The sequence below is a fragment of the Nerophis ophidion genome, linkage group LG09 (genome assembly GCF_033978795.1).
Source record: "Nerophis ophidion isolate RoL-2023_Sa linkage group LG09, RoL_Noph_v1.0, whole genome shotgun sequence".
In the NCBI taxonomy this organism is placed as follows: domain Eukaryota; kingdom Metazoa; phylum Chordata; class Actinopteri; order Syngnathiformes; family Syngnathidae; genus Nerophis; species Nerophis ophidion.
In genome coordinates this window covers 57921462-57937869 of record NC_084619.1, presented here as the reverse complement: position 1 = coordinate 57937869, position 16408 = coordinate 57921462, and the positions used below count along the sequence as shown (strand labels likewise).

Below are 16408 nucleotides of genomic sequence, written 5' to 3'. Positions count from 1 at the left end.
GTATTTTCTGGGCTACATAGCGGTCTTATAATGGAGTGGTATTTGAGCCACCAAATTTTTGAATAAATAAATATTTTTGCTTGTATTAGCCGCACTGTAGATATACCTGTACAAAATATTTTGTAAATATTTAACTTAATTGTTTCCAAACTGTGTCTGTAACAAGGCAGTAAAACGGCTGATCAAACAAAACAGAAGTCATTGTTATAGCTGCGTAAGATAGCTCTCCAATCAGCTAAACATACTCAATAACTCCACTGTGACCACTTGGGGAATTTACAAAACTGAAACAATACAAAAAGAATGCCATTGTCAGTTAATAATACTAACACAGACACTCCTAAACGTGTTGGCTAATGCTAACGAGGCAAGCTTGAGCACATTATGATAGCGCGTACAAATATGCATGAAAACACTTCTACACACATCACACATGGGACGTTATAGTAAGTGAGAATTGTTTTAGTTATATTGTAAAACTTACAACCGTGGCTTGGACTGATGAATAAAGAATCTTTTTGAGCAGAATTGCTATGAACAAATACTTCTGGTTCAAGAACAAAAAAGGAAGTACATTTTGAACTCGCAGCACCTGCACTGAACAAACTCGCCCAAAAAAATAGCACCATAGGACAAACAATAACACACCTTTTCAGTGTCTCCGACGGTGTTCTCGAAAAACTATTTGTGGAATACAAAACATTATGGTCGTTAGCGAAGAAAAATCCATATATTAGTCACACTGTTTTATATGCTGCAGGGTTCAAAGCGTGGGGAAACAGTAACAGCTTATGGTCTGCAAAATACGGTACTTACTCCAGTGTTTCCTCAATGGCAGCGGCGCCAGGTGAGGTTATTTATCGGATGACCTGTGTTGGTCATCTTACCTTAAAAAAAACATTTGTTACAATTACACATTATTTCTCCCAAAAGTTAATTTAGTTAGTAACTTGGTTACTTCATTGTAAAAGTAACTAGTTAATCAGTAACTGTGAAGTTCCTTTTCATTTTATTTTATATGCTGTTCAGTTTGATAACATCTTTTACGTCAAAGATATTTACTTTCACTGATTGACGAATAAAAACATTATATTTAATAGTTTAGAACATTTGGCATTTATAAGTTAAGTTAAAGTACCACTGATAGTCACACACACACTTGGTGTGGTGAATTTACTCTTTGCATTTGACTCATCCCCTTGTTCCACTCCCTGGGAGGTGAGGAGAGCAGTGTGCAGCAGCGGTGGCTGTGCTCGGGAATCATTTTTGGGGGGATTTAACCCCCAATTCCAACCCTTGATGCTGAACTCAGTAGATTGCAGTGAGGCGTTTAAAGGGGAACTGCATTTTTTGGGGGAATTTTGCCAATAGTTCACAATCGCCATGAAAGACCTGACGACGGATGGATTTTTAAAAATGCATTGTAAATATTAGATCAATGCCATCAAAAGTCAGCTAACAATGAAGCCCATAGGAGCCCTTAAGTTCTGCCTAAAGAACCCCTAAAAAAATCCAGGTTTTATATCCATGATGTAAGTATATATGTAATGTAGTAACAGGCACTTTTATAATAACATTTAATGATCCTTTTAAACATATGTGGCACATTAATTTCACAATCGCATTACATTTGCCTTTTTCTTCTCCATCACTGATGATAGTTCACTGCAGACTTCCTGAGAGCCAACAAACATGATAAAACATCACTTACTGTACAATGTCTGCTGTCATGATTTTCATATATTCCCGTTTTGATGAAGAATGACTCATAATCCTCGTGAAGAACAAGCATTTTTCGTATCGTCCTCGCCAGTTGCAGGTCCTAAATGGCTGTCTTAGTGTCCCAACTTGTCAGATTAATACTTGAGCCATCGACTTTTCATGTAACAGGTATGATTTATGATTTACATTAAACTTGCAGGGAGCAGGGAAGCGAGGAAACAGCAAACCACCCAATGATGTAAACATATGGAAGTGATTACGGAGCCACTATAAATAGTTTGTCTGCAATAGCGCTTATAATAATACTACCACTAATACTTGGTTAATATTCAAGTCACGAAATGTAAATTGAGTTTTGTTGGCGCTTTTTGAATGGTTATTTATCGGATTTCATGGGCGGAATAGTGGAGCTCCGATTGGCTCCACTGTAAGCAGACTTTTTATTTACGTTTATTAAATATTTAGAGTGCATTAAAAAAAAAGAAGAAATAAATTCTATCGTAATGATTGAGAACGACAAGCAAAATTCCAAAAAAGTGCTGTTCCCCTTTAAATAGATGTTAGAATACATTTAATTAATCATTATAAACAAGCGGTACAGAATGGATGAATAGATTATAATTATTAAAAATCATTACAAAAATCTTACATAGCGTTTTTAAATCTGTGACACAAAGTGGCAAGGTAAGACTGTACTTTCATTTTTCCAAACCGGTTCAAACCATCCTCAATCAATCAATCAATCAATGTTTTCTTATATAGCCCTAAATCACGAGTGTCTCAAAGGGCTGCACAAGCCACAACGACATCCTCAGCTCGGATCCCACATCAGGGCAAGGAAAAACTCAACCCAATGGGACAATGACCTGGCCGATCGGTGCAATGAACGTCGAGTGTATCTAGCATAATATTTTGAGAGTCCAGTTCATAGTGTATGTAACATAATATTGTGAAAGTCCAGTCCATAGTGGATCCAACATAATAGTCAGAGTCCAGTCCATAGTGGGGCCAGCAGGAGACCATCTTGAGCGGAGACGGGTCAGCAGCGCAGAGACGTCCCCAACCTAGCAGCATCCTAACACCAAAACGTTCAGGCTGTCTGTTCCCAGAATGCCACATTTTCCCAGGCCTGAAATTCCCATAGAAATGTTCTCACATCCCTCCACCGATTTCAAATCCTTTCAGTATCAAAACAAACAGACAAACCATTTTCCACATCCCAAAAAATTCACGCTTTTTACCGTAATTCCACATTTCTTTATAGTGTTTGTTAAGCCTCAACTTCCTTTACGTTTTTTTTAAGGCTGTCAAGTAATTATTTTTTAATCAGTTTAATCACACTATTGAACTATGATAGATCATTATTAATCAAGAGTTATTATTTGCTTGCATGAATAAAATTAGCTTTAGAATATACCCCAATAATTAGATACAAATGCAAATTGGTAGTCAGAATATCTTACAGGAACATTTCTTGAATGTGTTACTGACCTGCACCAACTTGGTGACAGTAGGAATAGTAGGAATTAACCGCACATTTTGAAAGTATTTGAAATAACATTGCAAACAAATTACAGTTACTAACAGATAATATAGTAAACACACTCATAAACAACTTAACTCAGTGCACCATTTAAATCTGCATTTACTCTTACTCACTTTAACCAGTTCTTTAAACGAACAAGCTTATTCAGATGACAATGCTGATCTCTGTTTTCAATGCGACCCCAGCTCGTTGTGATTACTAAAATATGTCCAATAAGCAAAATAAAGCCACATTCAGCCGGTATTTGCAACTTTTGCGCTTGTTTTTGTAGCACAGTTGCCTTATCTTTGCTGTAATTGTGCCTCTCCAAGGTAATGTACATTAGAGCACCTGTTTTTTTTATTATTTAGCTTCCCTTATGATATACAAACCCCGTTTCCATATGAGTTGGGAAATTGTGTTAGATGTAAATATAAACGGAATACAATGATTTGCAAATCATTTTCAACCCATATTCAGTTGAATATGCTACAAAGACAACATATTTGATGTTCAAACTGATAACCTTTTTTTTTTTTTTTTAATTATTTTTTATCAATCATTAACTTTAGAATTTGATGCCAGCAACACGTGACAAAGAAGTTGGGAAAGGTGGCAATAAATACTGATAAAGTTGAGGAATGCTCATCGAACACTTATTTGGAACATCCCACAGGTGTGCAGGCTAATTGGGAACAGGTGGGTGCCATGATTGGGTATAAAAACAGCTTCCCAAAAAATGCTCAGTCTTTCACAAGAAAGGATGGGGCGAGGTACACCCCTTTGTCCACAACTGCGTGAGCAAATAGTCAAACAGTTTAAGAACAACCTTTCTCAAAGTGCAATTGTAAGAAATTTAGGGATTTCAACATCTGCGGTCCATAATATCATCAAAAGGTTCAGAGAATCTGGAGAAATCACTCCACGCAAGCGGCATGGCCGGAAACCAACATTGAATGACCGTGACCTTCGATCCCTCAGACGGCACTGTATCAAAAACCGACATCAATCGCTATAGGATATCGCCACATATTCTCAGGAACACTTCAGAAAACCACTGTCACTAAATACAGTTTGTCGCTACATCTGTAAGTGCAAGTTAAAGTTCTACTATGCAAAGCTAAAGCCATTTATCAAAAACATCCAGAAACGCCGCCTGCTTCTCTGGGCTCGAAATCATCTAAGATGGACTGATGCAAATTGGAAAAGTGTTCTGTGGTCTGACGAGTCCACATTTCAAATTGTTTTTGGAAATATTTGACATCGTGTCATCCGGACCAAAGGGGAAGCGAACCATCCAGACTGTTATAGACAAGTTCAAAAGCCAGCATCTGTGATGGTATGGGAGTGCAGTAGTGCCCAAGGCATGGGTAACTTACACATCTGTGAAGGTACCATTATTGCTGAAAGGTACACACAGGTTTTGGAACAACATATGCTGCCATCTAAGCGCTGTCTTTTTACATCTAACACAATTTCCCAACTCATATGGAAACGGGTTTAGTACATTTGAGTACCTTGTAGATCTTTAAATGTGCCTGGTGATGCTGTGTTTATCTCTCAGGAGGATGACGGCCTTGCGATGCTTCGACTGCTTCATCTTGGAACCGTTGGATAACAACAAAAAGCACCCCTAAGAGTCATTAATCATCGTTGCTATGGATAAAATTGGGCTTCCGAAGTTCAACAAGCTTCCAAAGAAGGAAAGAAAACTGATGACGACGCCACATCGGGACCAATTCCAAGGTGGCCAGTTGGTGAAGTTTGCTCCTTAGTAACGGAGTGCAGCTTTATCTCCAAGAGTTCACAGGTCACTGGACGAGGCACAGCCACACCTAACTCATCCAGCCATGTACGGTAGGCACTGGGGCACAAGTCACTTCATCTCAGTGACGTGAGGAAACCACAGCGTTTACCTTTCAAAGGTGCCGTTCTAGAAAAAAAAAAAAACATTTCATATATTTCCATCCCTGACAGTGAATGTTCCTCAAGGTGTGTGTGTGTTTGCGCGTGTGTGTGTTGAGCGAGATTACGGGCCACAGTTTTATTCATGAATAGGAGCCAAGCAGCGACTTTAAAGCGTGGCGCGGAGCCCCTTTCCTGAACAGCCGCCATGCCCGTGTCAGAGCTGTCGACGCGGCGCGCTCAGCGGCTAATCCGACAGCGCCGTGCGAGCCCTAATCCCTCACTGTATCCTAATCTATTTACTTTGCATTCTAAGAGGATTTCCATCCCAAAAAATATACAAGAAGTGATGTTGGAAATGGACAGAAGATCAACGCGGATGCTTTTCTGCTCTTTTTTAACCCCCCTTGTTTGTTTTGTTAGCTTTCAGGAAGAGAAAAATCATTGTATGTTTTCGGGGAGTCAATCCCCTGCGAGAGGGACGTCTGAAAGGAATTACATTTGTGACTGATACTAATACTTCTCTTATGTAAACATCCAAATGTGATATTTGGCTTGCCATGGTGCCGCTCGCTGCTGCCGCCGCTGTTGCCTTCATTCACTGCACTAATTCACTGAGCATCTTCTCATTGTTGGACCTGACAGCTGCAACATTGCTGAACAGCGGAGGACCAGCTCCTCTCTCGCGCTTGCACGTCAGCAGCAGCACGCCAACAAAGGCCCACACCGTGGACTTTATGACGTGCAAACACACAACAAGGCCAAGTGCTCTCCGCAGCGGCCCTTGAAGCAGTTTGAAGTCATAAATAGTAATGACTGTCAGCCTATTAGTAGTGAAATTAAGCACCGGCCTCGTTCATCTTTGGAAATTAAGGCAGCCTGCAGCATTTTTATTATTTTTTTACATGGACAACCTGTCTGTGGATCCACTTTTAAGTCCCTGTCCACCTCTGCAAAAAAAAAAAATACCCCCTCATGTCGACGTCAACACTGGGCTTCATGGCTAAAAACCGTATCACGATGTATCAGTCGATGTCGATAGTTATTTTTGATAGGTCATAAAAATGTTAGAGATGTCCAATAATAACTTTTTTCCCGATATTCCGATATTGTCCAACTCTTAATTACCGATTCCGATATCAACCAATACTGATATATACAGTCGTGGAATTAACACATTATGGACGTCTTGCTCCCCTGGGTCCCCTGGACCGCCAATGATGGACATGACAGCCGTGTTCATCTTTGCTAACAAGGATTCATTTTTCAATAATGTGCTCTTTTCAGCCATGTTAAAGTTTCTTGCTCATTCTCCATCATCAACAACCTCCTCCTTCCCGACTGCTGCCTTTAACAGAGCGACAGGTGATCAGACAAACACTCTCAGCTGTGTCATCTACGCACCTGTCGCTAATCTCGAAGCCGGTCCTGCCACAGCCCGCTTTGCTGCAGGTCTGCAAACCACGCCTCCCCACACACATTAGTGTGATGCCTCGCTGGATGCATTAAACAATGTGACAAGGTTTTCCAAAATAAATCAACTCAAGTTAGGGAAAGAAATGCCAACATGGCGCTGCAATATTTATTATTGAAGTCACAAAGTCCTTTTTTTATTTTACGTGCCTCAAAATAGCAGCTTGGAATTTGGGACATGCTCTCCCTGTGAGAGCATGAGGAGGTAGAGGTGGGGGGGGGGGGTGTATATTGTAGTGTTTTGGAAGAGTTAGTGCTGCAAGGGATTCTGGGTATTTGTTCTGTTGTGTTACGGTGCAGATGTTCTCCCGAAATGTGTTAGTCATTCTTGTTTGGTGTGGGTTTACAGTGTGCCATATTACCTGTACTGTGTCATGGGTTAGGATGAGCAAGCCAAGCCCTTCTTTTCTCCTGCTCGTGCTACGCTGTTGCAAACTTCCCTCGAGCTTGTAAAAAAACATTTTTGTACTGTATCAGACGAAGACTTTCTGCGTCTTATTCGCACTCAACACATAAGTTAAAGTGCCAATGATTGTCACACACACACACTAGGTGTGACGAAATTATTCCCTGCATTTGACCCATTACCCTTGATCACCCCCTGAGAGGTGAGGAGAGCAGTGGGCAGCAGCGGTGGCCGCGCCCGGGAATTATTTTTGGTGATTTAACCCCCAATTCCGACCCTTGATGCTGAGTGCCAAGCAGGGAGGTAATGGGTCCCATTTTTATAGTCTTTGGTATGACTTGGTTGGGGTTTGAACTCATAACCTACCGATCTTAGGGCGGACAGTCTAACCCAGTGGTGCATAACCTGGGTTCGATCGAACCCTAGGGGTTCGGCGGAGCCTCCACGGCGGAAGTCAAGACACACCCAACTCGTCGTGTAAATAAAAACTTCTCCCTATCGGCGTATTTTGGATACCACCAAACAATGTTCCCACTAATTTTCCATCTGATTTGCAAGTGTGTAAGTTGTTGTGAGTTCATGCACTGTGTTGGTTTTGTTCTCAGAAGAATGTGATAAAAATAATAATAATAAAAAGCACTTTATATTGAGCAAACAACCTCAAAGTGCCACAGTGTAAAAAAAATAGTAATAATGATAATATTAATTAAAAGAAAAGAAAAATAAATAAAATATAAAACTAGACACAGTCCAATAGCTAGAACCAGCATGTATATCTATAAAAATATTTTTTTTTAAAGAAGGGTTTTTAAGCCTATTTTAAAAGCATCCACAGTCTGAGGTGCCCTCAGGTGGTCAGGGAGAGCGTTCCACAGACTGGGAGCAGAAAGCCCGGTTTCCCATAGTTCCTAGCTTTGTCCTTGGAGGCTGGAGGAGGTTAGCCTGTTTGGAGCGGAGGTGTCGTGTGGAGGATTTGGGGATGAGCAGTTCTTTGATGTAGTTGGGGGAATTTCCATGGAGGCACTGCTGAGTAAATAGGGAGATTTTAATGTTTTGATGTTCATGCACGGTTCATTTTGTGCACCAATATAAAAAAAAAACATAACTTTGTCTTGAATTTTAAAAAAAATATATATATTTTTTTTTCACTAAAGAAGGGTTTGGTGAATGCGCATAAGAAACAGGTGGGGTTTGATACCTCCAACAAGGTTAAGAACCACTTCTCTAACCACTAGGCATCAAACCTTCTCAGCCACCTAAACGCCAGCATTGCTACTAAAAAGCCTACAGATGCCTGCTGATAAAAAGCTGCCCCAAAGTCAGCTACAAAGAAAGATGTGCACAAACTACACTTAAGTCAAAATATTAATTTATATATTTACAGTAAATAACTTATCAACTCATTAACTTGACTCAGTGGCCTAGTGGTTATAGTGTCCGCCCTTAGATCGGTAGTTTGTGAGTTCAAACCCCGGCCGAGTCATACCAAAGACTATAAAAATGGGACCCGTTACCTCCCTGCTAGGCACTCAGCATCAAGGGTTGGAATTGGGGGTTAAATCACCAAAGATGATTCCCGGGCGCGGCCACCGTTGCTGCTCACTGCTCCCCTCACCTCCCAGGGGGTGATCTTGGGTGATGGGTCAAATGCAGAGAATAATTTCGCCACACTTAGCGTGTGTGTGACAATCATTGGTACTTTAACTTTAACTTATCAGTATTGACTTAGGGAAAAAATGTGCATTCCTATAGAAAACAAGGGAATAAATATAAATATGCACAAATGGATGAAGAACAACACAACAAACTTTGCTGTAGCTTAAAAAATATTTCATTATTATCACCCATTGTTATGTTCCTGCAAAAAAGTCACAAGTGATGGCTGGTTTCAGTTTCGATCTTGATCATGTAGATACAAACAGGTTCCACTATACTTTTACTAGCATTGTTTTTCATATTTCTTTGTGCCAACAACTTGTATCCTGATGTTTGTTGTACAACGCGTGGACACTTACACGGGTCGCGTTCCTTCCCTGTGTTACATTTTTAGGGACCGATGTCCCTTTGGGACAGAGGACCCTATTGAATTTCTAGCGTTTTGTTATTATTATTAACTCTAAAACTGCCCACAAATCAACCCAGAAAAAAAACATTCCGGTTCTCTTTACTCAGCATTCCAAATTATGATTTTTATGATGTTATTATGAATGTTGTCCATCGATCTGTGTTGGCCCTGTGATGACGTAGCGATTTGTCCAGGGTGTACACCGGCTTCCGCCCGAATGCAGCTGAGATAGGCTCCAGCACCCCCCGCGACCCCAAAAGGGACAACGGTAGAGAATGGATGGATGTATGATGTACTTTTTTAATGTGTACATAATGAATGTACTTTTTTATTGTGTCTGCCTTAGAGTTTGGTTTTGAACTGTACTTTTTAATTTTTTTTAAACATTTTAACTTTGTGCGTGTGACGAAATGGTTGTGTTTTTGTTTTGAAAATACATCAGAATGCAAAAGAAGAATAAACATGTTCGTATTAATGTAACATACATTACTTTGGGCTTATATTTATTATTGTGTATTTATTCCTATCCGCCTTACATGTGTGGAGGTAACCCCCTCCCCATCATTGCAAATATTAAAATAACACTACTTTTGTTTCAGCTACGTTTGTGCCGTAACAGTTTTTAAGTTACTCTAAAATATATGGTCTGATACCTTGTCTAAAATCTCCCCAAACTTGTCCCATTTGTCCGTGCTACGTTTGTGCTGCAAATAGCTTTTGCCTAATTATTATTGTTTTTATGTTATTAACACTTTATTATTCATAAACAGCCCCCAGGAAGAACCATGTCTCCCAGCTGGCCTGGGAACGCCTCAGGATTCCCCAGAAAGAGCTTGACAAAGTAACTGGGGAGATGGAAGTGTCGGCTTCTTTGCTTAGGCTGCTGCCCCCGCGACCCAACTTCGGATAAGCGAGGAAGATGGATGGATGGATGGATGGATGGATGGAACCAGCCCACATTGTCAAAACATTCCCAAAAGTTTGTTGCAAAATGTTTTTCTAACAATTGTTTTTTATTAATGTTTTATAGTTAGACAAGTGGTAGAAAACGAATGGATGGATGGATATTAAGGTTTTATATTTGTTATGTTAACGTTTTATAGTTTTGTTAACATTTTATAGTTAGACAAGCGGTAGAAAATGGCTGGATGGATGGATTGCAACGTTTTATGTTTGTTATGTTAACGTTTTATAGTTTTGTTAACGGATGGATTGTAACGTATTATATTTGTAATGTTAACGTTTTATAGTTAGACAAGCGGTAGAAAATGGATGGATGGATGATATTAACGGTTTATATTTGTTATGTTAACATGTTATTGTTTGTATGTTAATGTTTTACATTTTTTATGTTAACGTTTTAGAGTTTGTATGTTAGGGCGACTTGTCCAGGGTGTACACTGCCTTCCGCTTGAATGCAGCTGAGATAAGCTGCAGCACCCCCTGCGACCCCCGAAAGGGACAAGAGGAACAAAATGGATGGATGGATGTCAACGTTTCATATTTTTTAGGTTAATAACGTTTTATGTTATGAACATTTTATAGTTTGTGTGTTAATGTTTTAAATTTTTTGTTAACATAAAAACTATAATAGAAAAAACATGTTTTGTCTATGGGACAAGTTTGTGGAGGGCTGAATGACGCCACTAGTCAGAAAATGTATTTTAAATAACTTCAAATCCGGAACTGCGAAAATTAAATTTGTTCTGGCACTAACCAGCACAAATGAGTGGCGATGTTATTTTAATATTTGCAATGATAATATGCACAGAAATCAGTAGTGAATTAGCAGGTGCATTTTGTTGTTTGCAATTTTTATCTCTTTAATCTCAAACGTTGGCATCGAGTGCAAAAAAAAATAATTACTGCTATTTCTTTTGTAACATTTGTTTTTGCAGTCTTGAAAAACTGTTAAAATGTCATTCATGTAAATTACTACAAGTTTGTTTTTATTACAGTAACAGTGTCAACAGTTCTCTTTCAGGAATTGACGGTTGCGCCGGGGAAACATGGCCGACACGTCAGACAGGCCGCTGCCGCTCGGAGACGACCCCCACCAAGCAACCCTTGAGGCCGGCGAGTCTCCGCTAAGCTTCCCCTGCGGGCAGGTTGGAGACAAGTCGAGACGAGGGACTCGAGGTGCGTCCCAAGATGAGATAACCGAAGCCCCCGCCCTGCTTATCCCGACGATTCCCAACAAGTCGCCAGCAGGACGGAGTGGTCACGTGAGGTCAGACAGCCGTTGACAAAAAATAAATACAAGTAAACACATTCTCTTGTCTCATTTCCCATCAGACACTTCAAAGATGGAAGTGATGGCCAGCAAAGGTGAGCGTTTCCTGCTCCATGGATGTGTCATTAAAGAGGACGCTTCCATTGATGCCAGCCAGCGGTGAAAATAACCGTGCAAAATGTACATTTATCCAGATCCTCACCGTAATTAGTGCACACTTCTCTTCCCGGTCTGTCCCGCAGGACGGAAGGCAGCAGCTTTCTAGAAAGTTCTCAGCCAAGCGTGCCTCCTCGGCCTTCACAAGGACCCGTCAGGCATGCCGAGACTACGAGGTATACTCATGAAAGGCGTAGAGGGGTACACTGCAAAAAGTCAGTGTTCAAAAACAAAAACAAAAAAAATACAAAAATGAGGGGTATTTTATTTGAACTAAGCAAAATTATCTGCCAATAGAACAAGAAAATTCGGCTTGTCAAGACTTTCCAAAACAAGTAAAATTAGCTAACTTCAATGAACCCAAAAATACCTTAAAATAAGTATATTCTCACTAATAACAAGTGCACTTTTCTTGGTAGAGAAAAAAAATAAATTTTTGCTCAATATGTTGAAAAATATTCTTAAATTAGGTTAATGCCAGTACCATTATCTTGACATAATGATATGCGCTCGGCATCGTGATTTTTTTTCATGCTTGAAGTAAGAAATTATTACTTTAAAAAAGTAGTTTTATACTTGTGAGTGTTGACGACACAGCTTTGCATCAGTTGATATTCTAGTTTCAAGCATGTTTTACTCAATATACACTGCAAAAAGTCAGTGTTCAAAAACAAAAACAAAAATACAAAAATGAGGCGTATTTTATTTGAACTAAGCAAAATTATCTGCCAATAGAAGAAGAAAATTTGGCTTGTCAAGACTTTCCAAAACAAGTAAAAAAATTAGCTAACCTCAATGAACCCTAAAATACCTTAAAATAAGTATATTTTCACTAATAACAAGTGCACTGTTGGTAGAAAAAAAAAGACTTTTTTGCTCAATATGTTGAAGAATATTCTTAAATGAAGTAAATGCTAGTGCCATTATCTTGACACAATGATATGTGCTCAGCATCATTATTTTTTTTAATGCTTGAAGTAAGAAATTATTACTTTAAAAAAGTAGTTTTATACTTGTGAGTGTTGATGACGCAGTTTTGCAACAGTTGATATTTTATTTTCAAGCATTTTTTACTCAATATAGGTCATAAAATCTCAGCAACAAGCTGTAATATCTTACTGAGATCATATAAGACCAAAACCCTTAAAACAAGTAAAACACTAACATAAAATCTGCTTAGTGAGAAGAATTATCTTATTAGACAGAAAATAAGCAAATATCACCCTTATTTGCGATATTTAATCTTACTTAGATTTCAGTTTTTGCAGTGTAGGTCATAAAATCTCAGCAACAAGCTGAAATATCTTACTGAGATCATTTAGGACCAAAACCCTTAAAAAAAGTAAAACACTTTAACATAAAATCTGCTTAGTGAAAAGAATGATCTTATCAGACAGAAAATAAGCAAATATCACCTTTATTTGAGATATTTAATCTTACTTAGATTTCAGTTTTTGCAGTGCTTTCATGTGCTTGTAGTTTGCAGTGGTGTACAACTACTTCTTGTCATTGTTTGCACGGCGAAGGCCTTCATGAGGGCAGACGAGAGCAAAAAGTTCCACAAGCGTATTTAGTATGAATAAAACCAGAACAAATTGCGGCCCGCGGATCACTTTTAACGGCTCAGGGTACATTTCAAATTGCAAAAAAAAAAAACATTATAAAGAGGAATAGAATGTGTAATGTAACGGGAAAATGTTGCAATATTGACACTAACAACACAAACCTGCCAGTGAGGCAGTTTTTATTTTAAAACTGTCATTGCTTAAAAATAATAAAAACTTCTAATCAACGGATATATCTTAGGTAGCCTTAAGCATTGAAAGTAAAAATAATAAATATGGATTTATGGCTTATTTTTAACAATTTTATTAGTTGGGCCTTTTGGGTATGATTTTGTTTTTTTTAACTGCCCTTCAAAGAAAATAACAATGAACCATCCGTGTTGTTATGACGTATTCAAATCAAATCAAACTTTATTAATATAACACTTTTCATACACAGGTGAATGGCAAACACAAAGAGCGGTACACAAATTAAAAACGAGAAGGAAGAGAAGAAAAAATACTATTGACAATAACACAACATGGCTTGACACACTGGAGGATAATAAAAATCAACATGATACAATACATGTAAAAATAAAATACAATAAAATGTCAATAATACATAAATTAATAAGGATGTAACATTAAGAGAATAATAGTGGTAATAACAGCAATACATAAGATAGAAAGGTTGGAAAGGATTTGCAATTCATTGTAGTCGGTTTTTATTTACCATTTACACAAGGCGACAACTTCACAGGTCTCGGGTTTTGTATACAGGTACATCTATAGTGTGCGTGTCAAGTATATATGTATACTGTAGTGTTTGTCAAGTACATGTCTATAGATTTTGTGTGTCAAGTATATATCTATAGTACGTGTCAAGTATATATGTATACTGTAGTGTTTGTCAAGTATATGTCTATAATGTGTGTGTGTGTGTGTGTGTGTGTGTGTGTGTGTGTGTGTGTGTGTGTGTGTGTGTGTGTGTGTGTGTGTCAAGTTAGGGTTAGGGTTAGGGTTACGTCTATAGTGTGTGTGTCAAGTATATATCTATAGTGTATGTGTCAAGTATAAATGTATACTGTAGTGTTTGTCAAGTATATGTCTATAGTGTGTGTGCGTGTCAAGTATATATGTATACTGTAGTGTTTGTCAAGTATACGTCTATAGTGTGTGTGTCAAGTATATATCTATAGTGTGTGTGTCAAGTATATATGTATACTGTAGTGTTTGTCAAGTACATGTCTATAGATTTTGTGTGTCAAGTATATATCTATAGTACGTGTCAAGTATATATGTATACTGTAGTGTTTGTCAAGTATATGTCTATAATGTGTGTGTGTGTGTGTGTCAAGTATAAATGTATACTGTAGTGTTTGTCAAGTATATGTCTATAGTGTGTGTGCGTGTCAAGTATATATGTATACTGTAGTGTTTGTCAAGTATACGTCTATAGTGTGTGTGTCAAGTATATATCTATAGTGTGTGTGTCAAGTATATATGTATACTGTAGTGTTTGTCAAGTACATGTCTATAGATTTTGTGTGTCAAGTATATATCTATAGTACGTGTCAAGTATATATGTATACTGTAGTGTTTGTCAAGTATATGTCTATAATGTGTGTGTGTGTGTGTGTCAAGTATAAATGTATACTGTAGTGTTTGTCAAGTATATGTCTATAGTGTGTGTGCGTGTCAAGTATATATGTATACTGTAGTGTTTGTCAAGTATACGTCTATAGTGTGTGTGTCAAGTATATATCTATAGTGTGTGTGTCAAGTATATATGTATACTGTAGTGTTTGTCAAGTACATGTCTATAGATTTTGTGTGTCAAGTATATATCTATAGTACGTGTCAAGTATATATGTATACTGTAGTGTTTGTCAAGTATATGTCTAAAGTGTGTGTGAGTGTGTCAAGTATATATCTATAGTGTGTGTGTCAAGTATAAATGTATACTGTAGTGTTTGTCAAGTATATGTCTATAGTGTGTGTGCGTGTCAAGTATATATCTATAGTGTGTGTGTCAAGTATAAATGTATACTGTAGTGTTTGTCAAGTATATGTCTATAGTGTGTGTGCGTGTCAAGTATATATGTATACTGTAGTGTTTGTCAAGTATACGTCTATAGTGTGTGTGTGTGTCAAGTATATATCTATAGTATGTGTGTCAAGTATATATGTATACTGTAGTGTTTGTCAAGTACATGTCTATAGATTTTGTGTGTCAAGTATATATCTATAGTACGTGTCAAGTATATATGTATACTGTAGTGTTTGTCAAGTATATGTCTATAGTGTGTGTGTGTGTGTGTGTGTGTCAAGTATATATCTATAGTGTGTGTGTCAAGTATAAATGTATACTGTAGTGTTTGTCATGTATATGTCTATAGTGTGTGTGCGTGTCAAGTATATATGTATACTGTAGTGTTTGTCAAGTATACGTCTATAGTGTGTGTGTCAAGTATATATCTATAGTGTGTGTGTCAAGTATATATGTATACTGTAGTGTTTGTCAAGTATATGTCTATAGTGCGTGTCAAGTATATATGTATACTGTAGTGTTAAGTATATGTCTATAGTGTGTGTGTGTGTGTGTCAAGTATATATCTATAGTGTGTGTGTCAAGTATATATGTATACTGTAGTGTTTGTCAAGTATATGTCTATAGTGTGTGTGTTTGTCAAGTATATATATATATATATAGTATGTGTGTCAAGTACATAACATATATATATATATATATATTGTGTGTGAAGTATATTATAGTGTGTTAAGTATATATCTATAGTGTGTGTGTCAAGTACATAATATATATATATATATATATATATATATATATATATATATTGTGTGTGAAGTATATTATAGTGTGTTAAGTATATATCTATAGTGTGTGTGTCAAGTATATATATATATATATATATATATATATATATATATAGTGTATGTCAAGTATATATCTATAGCATGTGTGTCAAGTATATATATATATATATATATAGTGTGTGTGTGTGTCAAGTATATATATATATATATATATATATATATATATATGTATACATATATAGTGTGTGTCATATACAAACCCCGTTTCCATATGAGTTGGGAAAAGACAACATATTTGATGTTCAAACTGATAAACATTTTTTTTTTTTGCAAATAATCATTAACTTTAGAATTTGATCCCAGCAACCCGTGACAAAGAAGTTGGGAAAGGTGGCAATAAATACTGATAAAGTTGAGGAATGCCCATCAAACACTTATTTGGAACATCCCACAGGTGTGCAGTCTAACTGGGAACAGGTGGGTGCCATGATTGGGTATAAAAACACCTTCCCAAAAAATGCTCAGTCTTTCACAATCAGTC

The 16408-nt window shown here is 37.5% G+C and overlaps 1 protein-coding gene across 7 annotated transcripts in view; it reads left to right on the top strand.

The window, feature by feature from the left end:
• Positions 1-7230, top strand: part of wdpcp (WD repeat containing planar cell polarity effector) — a 174207-nt gene extending 166977 nt beyond the window's left edge. For all 7 annotated transcript variants that reach the window (XM_061911332.1, XM_061911334.1, XM_061911337.1 and 4 more), the window contains one exon: positions 4812-7230. In XM_061911332.1, the coding sequence (XP_061767316.1) occupies positions 4812-4865 (54 nt within the window). In that variant the 3' untranslated portion in view covers positions 4866-7230. The remainder of the gene's footprint in view (positions 1-4811) is intronic.
• The last annotated feature ends 9178 nt before the right edge of the window (positions 7231-16408 follow it).